The sequence below is a fragment of the Oncorhynchus mykiss genome, chromosome 9 (genome assembly GCF_057628025.1).
Source record: "Oncorhynchus mykiss isolate SJ-2025 chromosome 9, ASM5762802v1, whole genome shotgun sequence".
Taxonomy (NCBI): Eukaryota; Metazoa; Chordata; class Actinopteri; order Salmoniformes; family Salmonidae; genus Oncorhynchus; species Oncorhynchus mykiss.
Window position 1 is genome coordinate 69,537,033 of NC_143030.1, and position 19,235 is coordinate 69,556,267.

Sequence of the window (19,235 nt, forward strand, 5' to 3'; positions counted from 1 at the left end):
CACTGCTCCTGTCAGGCGATGGGCTGTTTACTATGACTCGCCCTCAGCTCAGCTGGCTTCCATGGCTGGCTAGCCTCAAGACTGCATCATGTAAGCTAGCCTTTGCTGGCAGGTGTGCTGTATGACAGGCGAGTGATCTAGCCAGCCAACTCAAATCTCCGGTGCAGTTCTCAAAGAGATCATGAACTGTTGACTGAGTATTATACTACCATAACTTATTCCATTGGGACCGTGTTCAGCAATGACTTCAAAGCTATGGTATCACTTTGTCAAACCTTCCTTTGAGTGATGTGCTGGATACATGTTATTTCCTACATTCTGTAGTATGCGCATTGGAAGAGACTAAGGACGTCCCACGCAAGAAATAAATAAAACATGGGGCTAGGCAAGTCGCCATTGACAAGTGGTACTTTTCTTCAAGAGTCATTGACCTAATCCATCAGTCGTGTGGACCTGTATTTGTTCTAATGCATTAAACACCCAAACCAGAAAACACCCTCCCCTTCATTCCCCTAAAAGACACTAACAAGACTGAACGACAGTTTAAAAAAAACTGAAAGGTGGTTTATTTCAACTTGATTGGTTGCAGTTACACAAAAATAAAAACGACTCAAAGAAAAACTACATAAAACCTCATTGGAATGCTTGCTTTCCAGAAACATCAAATAATCCTGTTTGACAACACAGAAAAACGAATGAAGCCCCTCCATGATTTCTCTATTGTACACATCTCTTCTTGTAGCAGATGTAACCTGCCACATCTGTTTGGCTGAGCAGATCTAGGTTGTAAACCTGCAGCTGCCCTGTCACTTGTCTCGCTCTCCTCTCCTAAGTACTGAGTCCTGTTGAACAATATGGAACAACATCAAGTTAAACTGTGTACTGACTGATGGAATGACCAGAACCTACTACATGAGATCCAGAGCCAGCATTCTTAACACTAGGCTCAAGAGCTAAAAACACAACTACAAGGACTCTATGTATCAAAGTGTAAAAGAATGGATCCCCTAGTTTCAGAACACTACATATTTAACAAAGTCTAGAATATGCGTAAGTCTCATCTACACACGTTATGTTTCAAACAGTCACATTTAAGAACATACCTTCTGAACATTTAGAACCGTCGTCCACCGGAGCCCCCACCATATCCGCCACCGCCGCCACCCCCACCTGAGCTACCTCCATAACCACCTGAAAAGAAACATACAAAAGGTCAAAGGTTGAATCAGAAAGAGCCTCCAGAAACTCATAAAGTACAAACTAAGGTGTTAATTTACAGTCAAATGCTTTGACAAACTAACCGTTAGTGCCAAACCAACACATGTTTACTGGTTGCTTAGCACTGGCTGAGCAGTTGATAGCCTGACGTGTGCCACCTACCACCATATGGGCCACTGTTCCTGCCACCGCCGCTACCCCCGCCACTGCCACCACCGCCGCTGCCACCACCCCCACCGCTGCCACCAAAGTTGTTACCCTTCATCGGGCCGTAGTTGGAAGCCTGGTTGTTGTAGCTGCCAAAGTCATTGTAGCCATTTCCGCCACCATTGCCGCCGCCACCACCACCGCCGCCGAAGTTACCTGCACACAATTTTAAAAAAGTTTCATTACTCAGTGAAGATTAGTCTGGCCATTTTACACAGGCTCAAGGATATTCCCAATCATTTGTGTACAGCTCGGATAGTGTATTTCATGCATCACTTTCATCAAGTCAGCTATGACCGAGTTCTCATACTACTTCTTATTTAGTAGACCATTTCGGTTTCTGGCCCAACGCTCTTAACCGCTGGGCTACCTGCCTACGCCTCTAAGGTTTTGTATGCGAAATCTCAGGTTCAATATGGTAACATTTTATGCTTACTACATGCCACTTAGAAGGGAAGTATAGGTAGATCAATACTTTAACCAAACAGAATGTAGTGTGAGAATTTGATCACAGCCTATGAAGCCATCCACTTACCAGCAACTGGTGCTGCCTCTTGTGGTGAAGCCATGGACTTACCGCCGCCAAAGTTCCCGCCGTTGCCATTGCCATTGTTGTAGTCGTTATAACCATTTCCGCCACCGTAGCCCCCACCCTGTCCTCCGCCATAACCTCCTTGTCCTCCACCGTAGCCACGGTTACCACCACCACCATAACCACCGGGTCCTCCTCCATAGCCACCTATAGAAAGTAAGGTTCTAGTCTAAATACACTCCCAGCAACAAGCGTACACACTATAGATATACATGGAACCCTGTGGGTTTGATTTCACTGGGGGCATGTGAGAGAAATGTATGCACTTTACTGTAAGTCCCTGTGGATAAGAACATCTGCCAAATGACTAAAATGTAAATGGACCAGTCTGTTGCTGTGAGTCTCATGGTATAGCTCTTCCTGCTGTCATTTGTCCTACAGAGAAATCAAATCTTACCATCTCCTCCCCCATAACCATTGTTGTAACCACCATCGCCACCTCCATATCCACCCCCTCTGCCTCCTGAAACAGACGAGTCAGCATCACCTAAAGTATATTGAAACAATCACAAGTGGTTAAGTACACAGGTTCAAGCAGAGATATTGAGTGGTTCAGGACCACCACATAACCCGGCCACTGAAGTATCCATCACAGCCAAAGTCATTACCTCCGTATCCCCCACCTCTGCCATAGTTGCCACCGCCGCCACCACCACCACCACCACGGCCTGGGAAGAAAATTATAAACCATTAGTACCAGACCAACCTCAAATAATTAAAGATTAAACCACTTGCCATGAAGAAGTCATGGACTTACCACCCCTCATACCCATTCCTGTAGTCTGCATCTCCTGTCTGGACAAGGCTTTCCTCACTTCGCAATTGTGACCGTTCAGTGTGTGGTACTTCTGAACTGGGGATAGAAGAGACTTAAAATTACAGCAGAACACAAAAGGCCAGTGATTTTAATTATAAAGAAGGACATTCAGACCACTACTTACTAACAATCCTGTCCACTGCATCATGGTCATCAAACGTGACAAAGGCAAAGCCCCTCTTCTTGCCACTGTTGCGGTCAGTCATAATGTCAATTACTTCAATCTTGCCAAATTGCTCAAAGTAGTCTCGCAGGTGGGAGTCTTCTGTGTCTTCCTTGATACCCCCAACAAATATTTTTTTCACTGTGACATGAGCACCTGGTCGGCTGGAGTCCTCTCTGGACACCGCCCTCTTCGGCTCTACGAGCCTACCATCAACCTTGTGGGGACGTGCTTCCATGGCAGCGTCAACCTCATTCACACCAGCATAGGTGACAAATCCAAACCCCCTGGAGCGCTTGTTGGCTGGATCTCTCATTACCTGTTGGTAATATAGAGAGTAATGCAAAAATATTTAACTTACACCGATGTTCAATGTAAGTTAACCAATCAAACCCTGACTGACAATGGAAACCCTTTCCGTAATAGTGCAGCCAACTAGGTATAAAGGTTTCAATGTGTACACAAACACTCACCACACAATCTGTAAGAGATCCCCATTGTTCGAAGTGTGCTCGCAAACTCTCATCCGTGGTTTCGAAGCTCAGACCTCCGATGAACAGCTTGCGGAGCTGTTCGGGTTCACGTGGGGCCTGGACATAAAGGGAGAATGCATTTAGAGCGAAAGAAGCAAATGAGAGCGAGCTAGGCCAATCATTTTGACATATTCCTGAAGTTACCCGAAACAAGTTGTGGAGATCGAACAATAACATATGATGCCGTCAGCATATGTAAAAGAAAGGCCTTGACCACGGGTGGTGGGGGTCGACTGCGACTCCATATTGTACATTCGGCAAGTGTACACCAAACAAAATATTTTTTTAAACCGGTAAATGTGAACAAACTATCGATTAATATTATAGCAAAAGTGTAGTGTAAAACAAAGGATACATGTAACGTCCGCTTCAAATGGCTAAACAAAACGCAAGAACAATCAACGCCATGAGGCCTGCAGCTAAGATGGCGGCATCCCCACAATTATAGCTGCAATAGACGCTCGTGAAGGGAAAGCCATTTTGACTAGATTGGTCAACGTGCACGATATAGTAATACACTGAACGTATATATCACAACATTGTAGGTAGATATTCATTTTAAAAAACTTACCTCCTTCGACATTGTGGCTGGTAGTTTCCGATCCCTTGTTCCTTATTCGAGGACAGAAATTCTGCGACAGAGAGACGACCGTGCCTGGAAAGAAAATAGTATAATAAATAGGGACGGATACGCCTCTTGGATTCAGCAATTGGTTAGCTGTTCCCGCTGAATTATATCGTTCCTCTTCCACTGCTACTCAGATTGGGTACTTCACAGTCAGTTATCAGCAATATCCAATAATAAAACGACACCAGCCGGGGGTGGGCGTGAGTTTACGTTTTATATTGTTTTAATGTGTACGTCAAAATACGTCACTTCAATGGAATTGAATTTGATGTTCTGGCAAGTCTGTATAAATAAACGTAATATAGTATTTGAGAAAGCTTGCCAAATGATCCTGAAATGTCTGCATATTTCTTTAGTGGATATCTCTAGCCATAACATTTACTTATTAAATCACAGTTATTTAGTTTGACGCCGTCCTTTTCGTGGGCGTGCACGGTCTGCTATTGTGCTTTTGGCGCGCAAGCAAGTCGTGTGGGGAGGGGGAACAAAAAGCCCAGAAAAAGCATCCAGCCAACTGCTGAAGCTAACCGTGTGGTGGAAGAAAGCAATTTGAGTTTCCAATAAATTCATCCGAATTACAAAAGTGAGTAAAAACATGAAGCTTTTTCTTGGCTAGTTAAAAAAAAGCAGAAAGTCTTGAGGATAACGTTTGCAAAATTGCTTAGTTAGCTAACATTATCTAGCTACGTTGGTAGTGAACGGTTAGCTAGCTGGTTGGGACAAACATGTTAGCTAACGTTTGTGTAGCTACACGCTTTCGACTACTTAGATTTGAATGTCCCTGTGCATCGTTTTCTAACAAACTGCAATGAATTAAAACCGCAATTTGCTAACTAAGTACTTATTTTACCCCTATTGAGAGGAAATGTATGTGTTTTATCAAATAAGTCAAATATACGCATGCCGGCTAATTTAACAGTATTGGCTGACTGAGCAAACGTTAACCTAGCGTACTTTATAATTCAAGTGATTCCTTTTAAACGGACAATCAGCTGTCGGGACATGGTTGAGGAATAATTAATTTAAGCCAGGGTTTAACCTAGATGACCCCCGACAAGTTAACTAGTTTATCGGCTTTATAATTTTGATGACTTTATAGTGTGCGTAGTTAGCTTGCTATGGACAGCAGTGTGTGTAACTTTATTGCACACGTTTCTAAACTTGTTTCGACGTTTGCTAGGTTCTCAAAAGTTGAGACGTGCCACTTAACTCACCCTAGGTACTGTAACCTAGCTAGCCATGGGAAAGAAGACTCGTGAAAATGATGATGGTGCCTCAGGCTCATCTTCAGAAGAGGAAGAATTCATTGTGGAGAAGGTGCTGGACAGGAGGACGGTGAAGGGCCGAGTTGAATTCTTCCTGAAGTGGAAAGGTTATTCAGAGTAAGTCTGTTCCTCATGTGATTGTGATGCAATGTTACTTTGACATGTTTTCAATATGAATATGCTTCCTGTAGCAGTAGCTAGCTCATTTCAAACTTTAGCCATCCAAATAAAACAAAAATATGTCGTGCCTTCCAGTATGTTTCAAAACGAGAGTCTAAAATGTTACCAGCGTGTTTTGCTGACTAAACTCCATGGTGAAGGAAAATTCTGATAAATTCCACCAACAGAGTTGAGCAGAGACCAGGCTCTGTGGAATTCAGCCCAGACTACATCGATTCACCCAAGGTCAATACTTCCAACAATTTTTAATTATGAAATGCCTACCATGTACCTATGTTTGTTCTCTGTAGTTGTGCGCCTTTGTTAGCTGAAAACCATACTTTTAAAATCATATGTAATCAAATACAAACACTGACCGTTTCCTTGTTGAAATTCAATTGGCACATGCACATTTTCATAGCGTTACCATCCTAGAGCAATAGCAGTGAGTAAACAGTGGTTGTATTTGATGAACGTTTCATGAAAAATGGTGGACTTCAGCAAACAAAAGCATGCAACTACAGAAGACAAACATTGGTACAAGGTACACGTTTCATGATACTTAAAAAAATTTGACCTTGGTCAAATTAAGTTATTCTGAGCTGAATTCCTCAACACCTGGTCTGTTTAACTCGTTGGTGGAGTTAATCAGACACGTCACAGTTGAGTTTAGTCAGCTACTGTGTCTAATGTTCAACTCTGACTCCTACACATGGAGGGGTAAACATTCTTTGGAGACTCGTAAAATGACCAATGTAGTTTCCCCCCCCTCTTCCATAATGTGGCTTAGGTAGTGGGCTTCGTGGCCATTAGCTCAGCTGCCGACCTAACATTTTGAGGCCCTCCTTATGGCTGCAGAGATGATGTAGTTTAAAAAAAAAAATATGTTTTAACTGCAATTCTATACATTTTGCCATGGCTTATGCTGAGTGACTCCATGCCATGACAAAAATACTACCGAATGCATAATTTTTAGATTCTCCCTGATTGTCTTTATTTTGGTAATTGTTAGTTCTCAGATCTTTATTTAAAAAATAGGGCCATTCTTTTCAACATGCTTTAGTTTTTTTTGTTCACACTGAATTGTTTAAACTGTTGGGACACTAGTGTATATACCTCCGGTCAAATGTCAAGCTTGCTTTTACAATGCATGGTTCATTGCAGAAAGCACAACACATGGGAGCCAGAGAAGAATCTTGGCTGCCCTGAGCTCATTGCTGGGTTCATGAAGACCTACAAGAAGCCTAGCAGTAGTGGTGCAACCCCCAGCAGTGGAGGATCCAAGTCCAGCGCGGGATCATCAGGCCGTAGCAAGGAAGGCAGCAGCAAGAGGAGGAACTCTGATGATGATGACGATGAGGAGGGGAGCAGCAACAAGCCCAAGCGGAAAAAAGAGGTGTGTAACCTACCTCATTAATTGGTGTAGATAAACCCTTTTACCCCAAAATTGGTTTATATACCAGGCTAGATCGTTTACACTCGACAAGATCTAGGTGAATTGACTGCCAGGTGCAAGTCTACGAAACCAATCCTCGATTACTGAAAGGGGGTGACTTTCATTGCAATTTGTTACCTCCAGCATTTGCAGCCTACTGATAGGTGGGCTGACACTTAACAACCTCTTCAGTGGTGCTGCAGCGTTGTTATTGTAGGCTAGAACAGCGGCTTGATCTTCCTGGTGAACTTCTCATTTGCAAAGAACTCACTTTAAAGTGAAATGGTAATCAACACCCTCTTGATCGACTTTCACTGGAATGACAAAGGCTTTGTGAAATTAAACTGTTCACTCAGTTTCTGTGCTTAACCAGCCCCCCCCGCAGCAGTGCCAAAGTTACACTTGTATTGTACAACATAAAGGTATTACTCGTCTTTTCTCCAGGATGATGTCCTGATTGCGAGAGGCTTTGAGAGGGGTCTGGTACCGGAGAAGATTATTGGAGCCACAGACTCCTGTGGAGATCTCATGTTCCTCATGAAGTGGTGAGTGTTGAGTACTTAGACATTGTTGACCTTGTTGTCTTTTGTTAGATTACAACACCATAAGAATTTGTTTACAAACTGGTTAACTGTAGTGGTTGCTCTACTGTGTTGAAGATAATAGTTTAGTTCTACTAACGTTTTGTCCTGATTGAGTTTTGTGACAAATTGAGTTGTCGACTAAGCCGTATACTACCAAATCTTGGCTTTAAATCACCATGGCAGCAGGTTTGTAAATAAGGATGTTATATTTATTATTTCCTTACTCTACAGGAAGGACTCTGACGAGGCAGATCTGGTGCTAGCCAAGGAGGCCAATCACAAGTGCCCGCAGATCGTCATAGCCTTCTATGAGGAGCGCCTCACCTGGCACGAAGATGGGGACAAGAAAGAGAAGGGTGCTGTAAGCATGTGAGCGGGATGTCTTGCCACGGGAACGGTCACTGACCTCTTGCCCCCGACTCTGCAGGGACATCCTGGAGACTCGTATAGCCAGCACCAAATCACACCCTATTCCTCCCCCTTGGCCTTAACCCTTTGATGTTAACTTGTTTGAATAGTCTGCATAGGTATAATCAGTGGTGGTAAATATTCCACCGTATTGATCTGCAAACATTGAAGGGTTAGGGCAAAATAGAGGGTTGGGGAGGGATTTGGTACCGACTGACAACCCCCACCCCATTGGTAATGACATAACAAAAACCACACAAACCAACGATGGAGAACACTGCCCACTTTCTCATGATACCTCCCTCCATGCCCCAATGTACAGGCTAATATCCCTGAATAACTAACAGTTCAACCTTGCCATTTTACATAGAAACTGAGAAGGATGCAGGAAGATTGTGGTGCGCTCGCTACTGGGAAGGGCTTGTTTTTTTGTTTTGTTTTTCAACCTCATGCTTTATTCTCTCACTTTGTACTTTTTGTGCAGTGTTTTTTTTTTTTTTTTACGGCATATAATTGTCAGGAAGACCGTAGATTCTGTGGTACCCTGTCTAGGTACAGGCAGCCATATTAAGGTGACTTGAAGGTAGTTGTCTTCACTGAGACGTTAAAATGGGCAGTCTATCATAGCATGGTCCAGGGACCTGTATTCAGTGTCTGACTGCTGATCCAGTATCTGGTCCATATATTAATTGATTTAACAGGGCAACTGATCCTCGATCAGACAATCTGTGGAAACGTTGAATGTGGGCAACGGCCATGTTTGACACTGGGAAGCCAACAGCCTTGCAAGTCTTAAACCTTAGTTAGTTATGCAGTAGAAACAATAGAATTGTATTATCCGATTTCCCCCTATTGGGCCACCTTGGTCAGAAAACATCTTCTAGACTTTTTCTTCAGTAGTTTTAGTTCAACTTTGATGTTCTAAGGTAAATATGGCCCCTTTATGTAAAACTCCTTCCATGGTTTTTCTCTCAAATTTGCTAGTAGTGTGGCTGGATTGTACGTTTTGTTTTAATCATCGTCATGTTAATATTTTAGCTCTTTTGTCCCAATGTTTTATTTTCTGTAGCTATGCCCTGTCAACTATGTAGCTTTGATTCCATTGCTGAGATCATGAATATATTTTAGAGTAGCTGCTTATTCCCAACTTGGAATTGGATTATTTTGATTACCTTTTAATCAGTGTCCTCACATCAAGCACAAGTAAGAAAATATTACAGATGAACTAGCCTCTGCTGAGTGCCCTAACAATTGGCTGTATCAGTTTTCATGGAAAGGTCCCATGATCTGACTGGTGACACTCAATCTTAACTCCACCTCCACATTTATTGGATTGGTTGAACCGTGCAGAAAACCTCCCCCTGTCAGTTTCTTCCTCTGGTCAAGACCAGTATGTCGGGGCTCTAGTTTCAGGCCATTATTTTATGCCTGCTACAGATGAACAGAAGGGTCACTTCAAAAGTTGTGCCCGGTGTTTCAAGCCATTGTTTGCAAATGTGAATGACCACTTGATTGTTGAGTGTATATACACAACATTATCACAGTAATGCTGAACTGTAACCATTCCTATGATGAGAGGTTGGACAATCCACATGCTCTGCAGTAATGTGAAACAAAACCAGCATGGATTTGATCAAGGTACACCACCCTGTGGCTAAATGTCTCAGCCAAAGTGCTCTTGTCAGTGCGCTGTATGGGAGACTGGAACAAGGCAGACAGTGTTATTTCATGGGATACTTGTTGCTTTAGTCTAACATTTTAAGATCATGTCAGTACTTTGGATTAAATGTTAAGTGTATTTTTTCCACTTGCTATCATTAAGTTGATTTAAAGGAGTTGTAGGAAGATTTGACCCCTTACACCTTGTTTCCCATATCAACATCCACATATGTAGTGACAAACTGGAAGGTCATGTAGTCCCTCAAGAGGCAAATATCCCAGTTCATTTGGTGTAGCCAATATATTGCTGAGTTGATGGACAGAGTCCTGTTCATCGGCTGTTCTCTAGATTTACTCGTACTCGATTTGTTCCCCTCTCTTGCAGTGAATTCTTTGTTTTTTTTGGTGAATTCTGAGTTGTCTAGCCACTGTAGTCATAGAAACAACCGTTTTTTGTAAATGACATCCTTCCGTTGAGAAACATCCCTATTCTGGACACGTGTAACAGGGTTGTACATGTATCATGTCATTAGATATTTTTTTTTGTGTGTCCTGAATAAAAACCTGTTAACTTTTATTTTCTCACACCACTCCTTTACTTTCAAAGATTTCATTTGAAGGCATACATTTTTTTTTATCGTGTTTTTAAATGTGCAGCATTTGTATTTTACCATTTTTAATGCTCTGCAAATTTGTTTTGTCTTGTATTAAATTGTAGTAAACTGTTTCCAACATTTTAAAGGCCTGGTGATGTTTCTACTAGCTGAGTAACTGCACTAATCATATTATACCAGCAGATGGAGCCACTTGGCATGTTACTATGGACATGTCAGGAGATTTTTAACCAGAAATGGATCGACTCATTACTGTTTTGCCCATAAATCTCATAGCTCACATTCGAGAGCACTTGGTGGATCTTAATTTATAAGAATGCAATAATTGATATGCTGTGAATAGTTGGTTGACGAATGTGTAGTCTGACTTTTCAAAAACAAATTTTAATTGAACAGTACCATGTGGGCGACAGATGGGAGGAAGTATTCCTTTCATGCAACTTTACGCTCTTTACATGAATTCATTAAATTGACTATTCTCTTCCACCTGGGCAGTATGAGGCAGCTTTACACAATGTTCAAACATTAGGAACACCTTCGTAATTGAGTTCCATCCCCTTTTGCCCTCAGAACAGCTGCAAATCTTTGTGGTATGTACTTTACAAGGTATTGAAACTTTTCCACAGGGATGCTGGTCGTGTTGACTCCAATGCTTTCTACAGTTGTGTCAAGTTGGCTGGATGTCCTTTGTGTGATGGACCATTTTTGATACACACGGGAAACTGTTGAGCATGGAAAAACCCAGCAGTGTTGTGGTTCTTGACACACTGATGTGCCTGTTGTAACAGTACTCGTCTTGCGTTGTGTACAATCAGTCATCGACACGGAACTCCAACATGTAGCACCAGTCATGTAGCTTTATTCTGATAAGAACGACAAAATTGCACGTCATGCAATGCACGTCTCACCATCCAACTCTGCACTCACGCACGCTGGTTTGGTGCTTGTTCACTGGGACAGTTACCAAAATAATACAATTACAATATAATATATTTAACAATGTACCTGATAAGAACGACACAAAATTGCACGTCATGCAATGCACGTCTCACCATCCAACTCTGCACTCACGCACTGTACAAAATATATGAACCCCCCCACCAGACACAGTAAGTTGCTAGCTAATACTGGCGTGAATTCTCCACAACAAAATGCACAACAAATATTCGCCAAAAACCCGCTGCATCTTATGTGTGATGTTCGAATAACATTTACAAACAATTTTATATAAATTGTACATTTAAATCATCACTTGAGAGTGTAAAAATAACTTTTGATGTACAGTGCTTTGCAACCAACAACTTACCGCTGGTTTGGTGCTTGTTCACTGGGACGATTCTAACTGGAACATCCCCCCTCGTAAGCAAGCTACGCAAACCAGCCAATAAGATGCCATGTTGAGTAGGTGAAGGCAAAACAAACTCAAACCAAAAACCCATTGGCTTAACAATAAAGTGGCAAGGGGAATCACCAATATAACCCTGTTACACTCCCCCCTACTGAATTCCACTTGCCAAGAAAAATAACAAAATACAAAACGGCACTGTGCAAACATACCAGATACAGAGACACTCAACATATGTACAGAATAATCCAGAGAAGAAATATATAAAAAAATATATATACTACCTAATAGAGAGAACTAAAAGGTAAAGCTGTGTATATCAAGGATGCAGACCCTGCTTTAAATCAGTCACTAAATATTCCAGTCATTAGACTATTCTCCTTGAGAATTAGAGTGAAAAGCAGTTGATCAAACCCCTTAGCCCTCATAGGTAAACATGCCTGTCACATGTTAAGTACACTCGGTGACTTTAAAACATCCAAGTAATAAAATAAACCACCATAAGAGACTATCATATCCGTCACATTACCAGCCTGCAACCTCTAATCATGGTCACAATGATGTAAAAGCAAAACAAATAAAAGATGTCAATACCATTGACCCTCTATTCACATATTTAACCTTCAAGAGCTAACTTTCTGCTGATTCATAATCTCAATCAGTCTTGACACTGGTTTAAATAGCCTTCCTGCCCTTGACCTAATATGACCCCGACTACCTTCAACTGCATAAGGGGTAACAGTGTTGTGTACTGTTGCAATAGTGTGTCCGTCAACACAATCAGTACGTAACTGATCAGGTAAGGAATGGTCCGTGTTTGGTAGGTCAGTACGGATATCGTAAGCAGACTGGTCAATTAGCTCACTCACTACACTGTTACAGTCTCGGTCAGATTCTTGAAGACTCTCTGATCGAGGCAGACCTTCCAGCTGCAGTATATCATCCACGGAATCCAAAGGTGAAATATCCTGAGCATCCAAGGATCGCACATCACCCTCCAGGCTTGTGTCACCTGTTCCTTCAGAAGACAACTCTGACACCCACACTCTGGTTCTGTACTCAGCACCATCATCCACTGCAGTGTCCATGGCAGCTGAGACCACAAGGCTGTCATTCATGTCCTCAGATTCTGTTAATCCAAACATGTCTGTTCTCTCCTCAACAGCAGCATGGGGAAGAGGAAGAAAGTTGACTGGCATTATCAGGTTGCGATGTACCGTCTTCTCCCGTCCAGTGGAGCTGTTCTGAATCTTAAAAGTGTGACTGACAGCATTCAATCCAGTGACAAGGTAGACAGTATCCTCCCAACGGTCAGCGAGCTTCCGCTTTCCCCGCTCCCCCTTGTTAGCCAGCAATACTCGATCCCCAATCTCCACTGGTGCTCCTCTGACTCTTCTGTCATAAAGGTCAGCATGCCTCTTCAACTGCTTCGCTGCAGATGCCTGTGCTGCATTCATGGCTTCTTTCAGATCTCTTCTCAAAGACTGAACAAACTGGTCATAGTCGACAACTTCTGGGTTCTCTATGACAGAGCCAAAGACTATGTCAACAGGCAGTCTTGGTGTCCTCCCAAACATTAGCAGGAAAGGGGCAAAGCCTGTGGTCTCGTGGATTGTACAATTGTATGCAAACGTAAGGGACTTCAGCGCCTGAGGCCATCTGTGCTTTGCTCTCGTTGGCAGGGCCCGGATCATATTTCCCAAAGTCCTATTCATCCTTTCGCAGGACCCGTTCCCCATCGGATGGTATGGCGTGGTGTGAGACTTCTGAACGCCTGCAACACTCAACAGTTCGGCTATTAAAGCGCTCTCAAAGTTGGCTCCCTGGTCTGAGTGTATACGGTGAGGCATCCCGTAGACACAGAAATAATTGTTCCACAATTGATGAGCTACTGACTTAGCAGACTGGTTCGGACACAAGAAGGCATGAGCCAATTTGGTAAAGTGGTCAGTAACAACGAGCACATCCAAGGATTTGTTTGAAGAATCTTCTGCAGACCAGAAGTCTATGCACACTAGTTCAAGAGGCTCAGTTGTTATTATGCTCTCAAGAGGAGCTCTTGCTTCCGGATCAGGAGTCTTGCTCACCACGCATCTCCTGCAGCACTTCACATAAGCTTTGCAAGAACCTCTGTCTTGTCAGGTAGACTGTTCTCTGTTGGCCCTGGTGGCCAGCTTCATCATGGACACCCTTCAACACCATTGCTTTCATGGAGGCTGGAACCACATACAGATACATTTTCCTCTTTGTAACCACATTCTTCGAAACACGATACAGTACACCCATCTTCATGGTCAACTTGTCCCAACTTCTGAGAAGACACAAAACCTCAACACTCTCATGGGCACGCTCTCTCCGGGATGGTCTTCTCCCCCTCTCCACAAAGAAGATGACTTTGCTGATCACGTTGTCATCACGCTGCTTACTCATCAGTAGGTCGTGTGGCAGAACATCGACATTGGTCTGCTCTGATGGCATAACAGCCTGTGGGAGCTGTGGCAACAGCAGTGCATGTGAGCCCACTTCACCCACCCAGCACCTGTGTGAATGAAGAACAGCTGCAACTTCATGTCTTGATAAAGCACCAGATGGGGGGTCAACAGTAGCCTGACAGCTAATGACCACTTCGTTGGAGTCAGAGGCTTTGTCAAAGGGGTGGCTGGACCAGCGAAACACATCTTGCACTCTGTCTGTGCGCACAGCGTCGGCTTCAGCTAGTAAGGTCTCGTACGGAACCCTTGTCAGGCGATGGAGTGCACTGGGTCGTACGAAGGGCTCTCTGCTCAAAGCATCTGCAACAACATTTATTTTTCCAGGGATGTACTTGATGTCAAACTCATACGGTGCCAGCTTGGCGACCCATCTCTGTTCACAAGCATCAAGCTTTGCTTTGGTCAGAATGTATGTCAAGGGATTATTATCCGTCCATACCGTGAACTGCTGTCCCCGTAGCCAGTGGTGGAACTTGTCACAGATAGCCCATTTCATGGCAAAGAACTCGAGCCTGTGCGCAGGATACCTCGACTGTGCATAACTGAGGGACTTGCTCGCAAAGGCTATAGGTCTCGCTGTAGTTCCCGGTTCCTGCACCTGAGATAGCACAGCACCTAAGCCATTGCTGGATGCATCCACCGAGAGTAGAAAGGGTTTTTCGAAGTTGGGGTGGGCCAACAAAACCTGGTCCAGTAAGGCTTGCTTTAGCTGGAATAAGGCCTGTCTGCATTCTGTTGTCCAGTCGGCAGCCGTCAACTTCCTGACAGGTGAGCTTCGCTTCTTTTTCCAGCGTGGAGCCTTGTGTCCAGTAGTCAATCCAAAGAGAGGCTTTGCAATGGTTGAGCAACCTTCAATGAACTGTTGATAATACACCACCATCCCACGGAATGACCTCAATTTCTTCTGAGATGGAATGTCAGTGCCATCTTTCATCAGATCGGCTTCTGTTACTCCTGTAATGGCCCTCACCTTCTCAGGGTCTGTAGCTACACCATCCGCACTAATGATATGCCCCAGAAACTTCACAGACCTCTGCAGAAAGTTACACTTTTTTGGCGCCAACTTCAGGTTGTGAGCCTTGAGACGGCCAAAAACCATTTCCAGGCGCTGTATAGCCAGATCTTCAGTGGGCGCATAGACCAAGACATCGTCAAGGTAACACAGCAGGCTAAGAAAGTTCTGATCCCCAAAGATGTTTAGCATCATCCTCATAAAGGTTGCCGGACTATTACATAACCCCTGTGGCATTCGATTGTATTCGTACAATCCAAATGGCGACGTAAAAGCTGTGAATCTCCGGTCATCCTCATGCACTTCCACATTGTAGTAGCCAGAGGTCAGGTCCATTGTCGAGAAAAAGGCATTTCCACCTAACGCAGCCAGCGCGTCAGCCTGGTGAGGGAGTGGGTGGGCGTCTTTGATGGTGCGAGCATTGAGCAAACGAAAATCAGTACAGAGTCTCAGGTCTCCAGACTTCTTCCATACAAGGACAAGGGGAGAGGCGAACTCACTACTAGATGATATCACGTTCTTCCATCTCATTCAATGCTTGTTTGAGCTTCTCATAATTATTTGGTGAAAGGCGTCGGTAGGGCATCCGAAAGGGTTTCTCATCACTCAGTTGAATGCGGTGAAGACATCCGGAAGCTTTTCCACAATCCAACTTGTGCCTGGAAAAAATAGACTGGTACTCAGCTATGAGCTGGATGAGTTTCTTCTTACCAGCAGGAGACGCTTGACAGGAGGAGACATCAATATCAGTCAAACCTAAGTCACGTAAGACCTCAGGATCGCTTGAACTGTCCGGTCCGTCAGTATCGTGAAGTTGGCTGGAACCGTCAGTCAGTGTCAAGTCATCTTGGCAGTCAGTGAGTATATCAGCCGTTCTCTGCACTTGCTGCTGGAAAGCTGCTGATGAATCATCATTCACACACGAACAGTCAAAGTCCTCTAGAGCCATGCAAGGAAAGACATCGGCTAGAGTGGCGTTTCGTCTCAATGTCACTGTCTTCTGAGAAGGGTTAATCACTCTAACAGGGAGCCACCCATCCCCCGCAATAGAGCTACTGTCCTCCCTACCAGTATTGACCTTGGTGTTGACCTTGAACTGCTGGGCTCAATGACAACAGCACTGCCAGCTGATAGATTCTGAGTGTTTCGTAGTCTGCCCCAGACTAAGTGCTCCTGCATAGGCTCTAGAGTCACAGCCCCTTTTAGTCTCACAGTTCCAACTTTGTCAGGTACTTCACTGTCTCTCCATCTCTCCACATTAGCCATCATATCGATTAGCTTGCTCTCCTCACCCCCGTCACACACAGGAGTATAAACCCTCTTCCAGAGATCTCCATCTGTCTTCAGGTGGCGAATCAAGTGCTTTAGGAGATTGCTGCCCAAGATGAGGTCATCACTCTGGCCTTCCACCACCAGTGTAGGCACAGCAACTCTACATCCGTACACCTCCATCTCCAGCTCACATACTCCCAAAGGCCTTGTCTTCAACCCACCACAACCAACCAAGACTACCTCTGTAGGACTCAATGATGGACTTTTCAACACTCCTGCATGCAACAGTTCAGGTAAGACCCTAGAGCTCAAGGTACAAGCCATGGATCCACTGTCAAGCATAGCTCTCACTTCTACTTCTCCTCCTATTAACACCTTGGCATAGAATAAATCGTCATACGGGGTAAGTCTCTGTGTGTTCTGCATTATGATACTCTTCTCAGTCTCCATTTCGTCACAAACACTTTTATATACAGACTCCAAATCAACAGCTCTCACTGATGGGGACTCTACAAAAGGCCCAACACTCCCTTCTACATGCAGGCCTACTAGTTTTCCGGAAGTTGAGCAGTGATTACTGTAGGGACTCCACCAGCTGTGCTCAGAGCTGCGGCCTTGGGGCACTGAGAGCGTGCGTGGCCAGCTACATGACAAATAAAGCAGAGGTGATTGGCCCTGCAGTGAAAGTAAGTATCATGTCCAGCATCCCCGCACACGTTACATGGCCCATTAGACTTCACTTTGCTCCTATTCCTTTTTTGGAACTTATGGTCAGACTGTTGTGGCCTCTGCTCCAGCACACGCTCCAGCATGGCAAGGATACGTTCCATCGGCTCAGCTGAGCCCTGAATAGTCTGGGCTGGGTAAGGCAACGTATTGGGTACTTCCATGTGGGTTCTCACAGCAGGCATGGTGATCGGCATGACAGCACCAACTTCATTGTTGCGATGGCTGGGGTCAACTTAGATAAGTGAGAGTACCTCCGCTCCCTCCTGTATTCATCCAGCCTCTCATGAACATCTGCAGCAGTCCACTGCTGTAATGGCTTGCACTTAAAGATAAGCGACAGTTCAGAATTAGGGCAATGTCTGATAATTTATTTATTTATTTTATTTTACCTTTATTTAACCAGGCAAGTCAGTTAAGAACAAATTCTTATTTTCAATGACGGCCTGAGAACAGTGTTAACTGCCTGTTCAGGGGCAGAACGACAGATTTGTACCTTGTCAGCTTGGGGGTTTGAACTCGCAACCTTCCGGTTACTAGTCCAACGCTCTAACCACTAGGCTACCCTGCCGCCCCAACATGACTGTGAGCTCACGAGATGGGTCTTCAACACTTTTTCCCTGTCTCTTTAGACAATCTTCAGCAACCTCCATAGCCCTGTTCAGTCTGAGCCAATATTCAAATGGTTGTTCATCAGTCAGAGGTAATGTGGCATAAAAGTCAGCAAGGGGCATGCTTGAAAAAACAGTGTCACTAAAATGTTGTTTCAGTATGTCAAAGATGGGACTCGGGCCTTTAGATAAATCAATGGAGGGATTGCTGCGTATGCCAACTTTAACAACATCGCGGGCCCTTCCCATTAGCCTGCCCATAACCTCAACTGCTTGGTCCATCACAGACACGCCCCTCTTACGCATGTAAACCCTTACCATATCCTCCCACTCATGCACTGTGCACTTTTCAGAGCCATCCCCCCGAAAGTACACCGGTTCCCTGATATCAGACTTCAATACCAGGTTCAGGCCTGACACATCCATACCCCTCGAGCTGCATACACTCCCCATAACATTGTCCCCAACATGCCCAACAATTGCCTTTGACTCCAAACAGGAGGCAATGTTCTCCCCAATGGAATGACCAATCTGCTGTACTATGTCTGCTATCAAATCCATGGAGACCTCCCCACTCCCTGTATTTGGCAAAACTCTTTCATACACATCCTTGGGCGTGTCCATGGGTAACCTATCATCAAAACCCTCCAGTTTGGGCATAGGTGTAGAAGTAACTGGAATTTTGGCTGAACCCCTACCAACAGATGGTGACATATTAAATGACAGGAAACCCCTACCTCTCCCAACACCTTCCATTTTAACAATGGGAAATCAACACCCTAATAAAAATGTAAATAGCAAAACATGTATATATATATATTTTAAACCTCACGTCAAAATCTAACCTATATCTAGTACACTGGTAAAACTCACCCTATTTATATCAGATATACATTAGAATTGCAATTAAACAAGTAACACAAAAGTTCATCAATTTCGATAATAAAACGTTCTAGTGGCGCCCTCTTGTGGCGAAATGCGATATCGCCATAAACTGCACCAGCAACGTCTTATCTGATTCTTCAACAGCAACCACGGCGAAGTTCTGAGATGGAAATCCAGCGAAGGATGATCCGATCCAGAAGAACGGTCACGGCACCACTGTAACAGTACTCGTCTTGCGTTGTGTACAATCAGTCATCGACACGGAACTCCAACATGTAGCACCAGTCATGTAGCTTTATTCTGATAAGAAAGACACAAAATTGCACGTCATGCAATGCACGTCTCACCATCCAACTCTGCACTCACGCACGCTGGTTTGGTGCTTGTTCACTGGGACAGTTACCAAAATAATACAATTACAATATAATATATTTAACAATGTACCTGATAAGAACGACACAAAATTGCACGTCATGCAATGCACGTCTCACCATCCAACTCTGCACTCACGCACTGTACAAAATATATGAACCCCCCCCACCAGACACAGTAAGTTGCTAGCTAATACTGGCGTGAATTCTCCGCAACAAAATGCACAACAAATATTCTC

The 19,235-nt window shown here is 44.0% G+C and overlaps 2 protein-coding genes and 1 long non-coding RNA gene across 12 annotated transcripts; 1 reads left to right on the top strand and 2 right to left on the bottom strand.

The window, feature by feature from the left end:
• Positions 1–542: 542 nt before the first annotated feature.
• On the bottom strand, positions 543–4,242 carry LOC110532662 (heterogeneous nuclear ribonucleoprotein A1). 10 transcript variants are annotated; one of them, XM_090185188.1, is made up of 10 exons: positions 4,102–4,242; positions 3,471–3,587; positions 2,959–3,316; positions 2,787–2,870; positions 2,626–2,685; positions 2,415–2,480; positions 2,003–2,164; positions 1,381–1,581; positions 1,104–1,191; positions 543–842 (listed from the first exon to the last, which is right to left on the bottom strand). In XM_090185188.1, exons 1-9 carry the CDS (start codon positions 4,111–4,113, stop codon positions 1,115–1,117), a joined length of 1,137 nt encoding a protein of 378 aa, XP_090041314.1. In that variant the 5' UTR covers positions 4,114–4,242; the 3' UTR covers positions 543–842; positions 1,104–1,114. The 10 variants fall into 10 exon arrangements, with proteins under 10 accessions (XP_090041314.1, XP_090041312.1, XP_036844574.2 ...); XM_090185186.1 differs by having other exon boundaries at positions 1,961–2,164; XM_036988679.2 differs by having other exon boundaries at positions 2,415–2,504.
• Positions 4,243–4,290: 48 nt separating this feature from the next.
• On the top strand, positions 4,291–10,409 carry LOC110532663 (chromobox protein homolog 5). The gene is made up of 5 exons (XM_021616751.3): positions 4,291–4,741; positions 5,339–5,540; positions 6,747–6,978; positions 7,462–7,562; positions 7,833–10,409. Exons 2-5 carry the CDS (start codon positions 5,398–5,400, stop codon positions 7,972–7,974), a joined length of 618 nt encoding a protein of 205 aa, XP_021472426.1. The 5' UTR covers positions 4,291–4,741; positions 5,339–5,397; the 3' UTR covers positions 7,975–10,409.
• Positions 10,410–10,646: 237 nt separating this feature from the next.
• Positions 10,647–11,608, bottom strand: LOC149981314 (uncharacterized). Its single transcript, XR_016483404.1, has 2 exons — positions 11,288–11,608; positions 10,647–11,145 (listed from the first exon to the last, which is right to left on the bottom strand). It is a non-coding gene; the product is annotated as an uncharacterized LOC149981314 (long non-coding RNA).
• Positions 11,609–19,235: the final 7,627 nt, after the last annotated feature.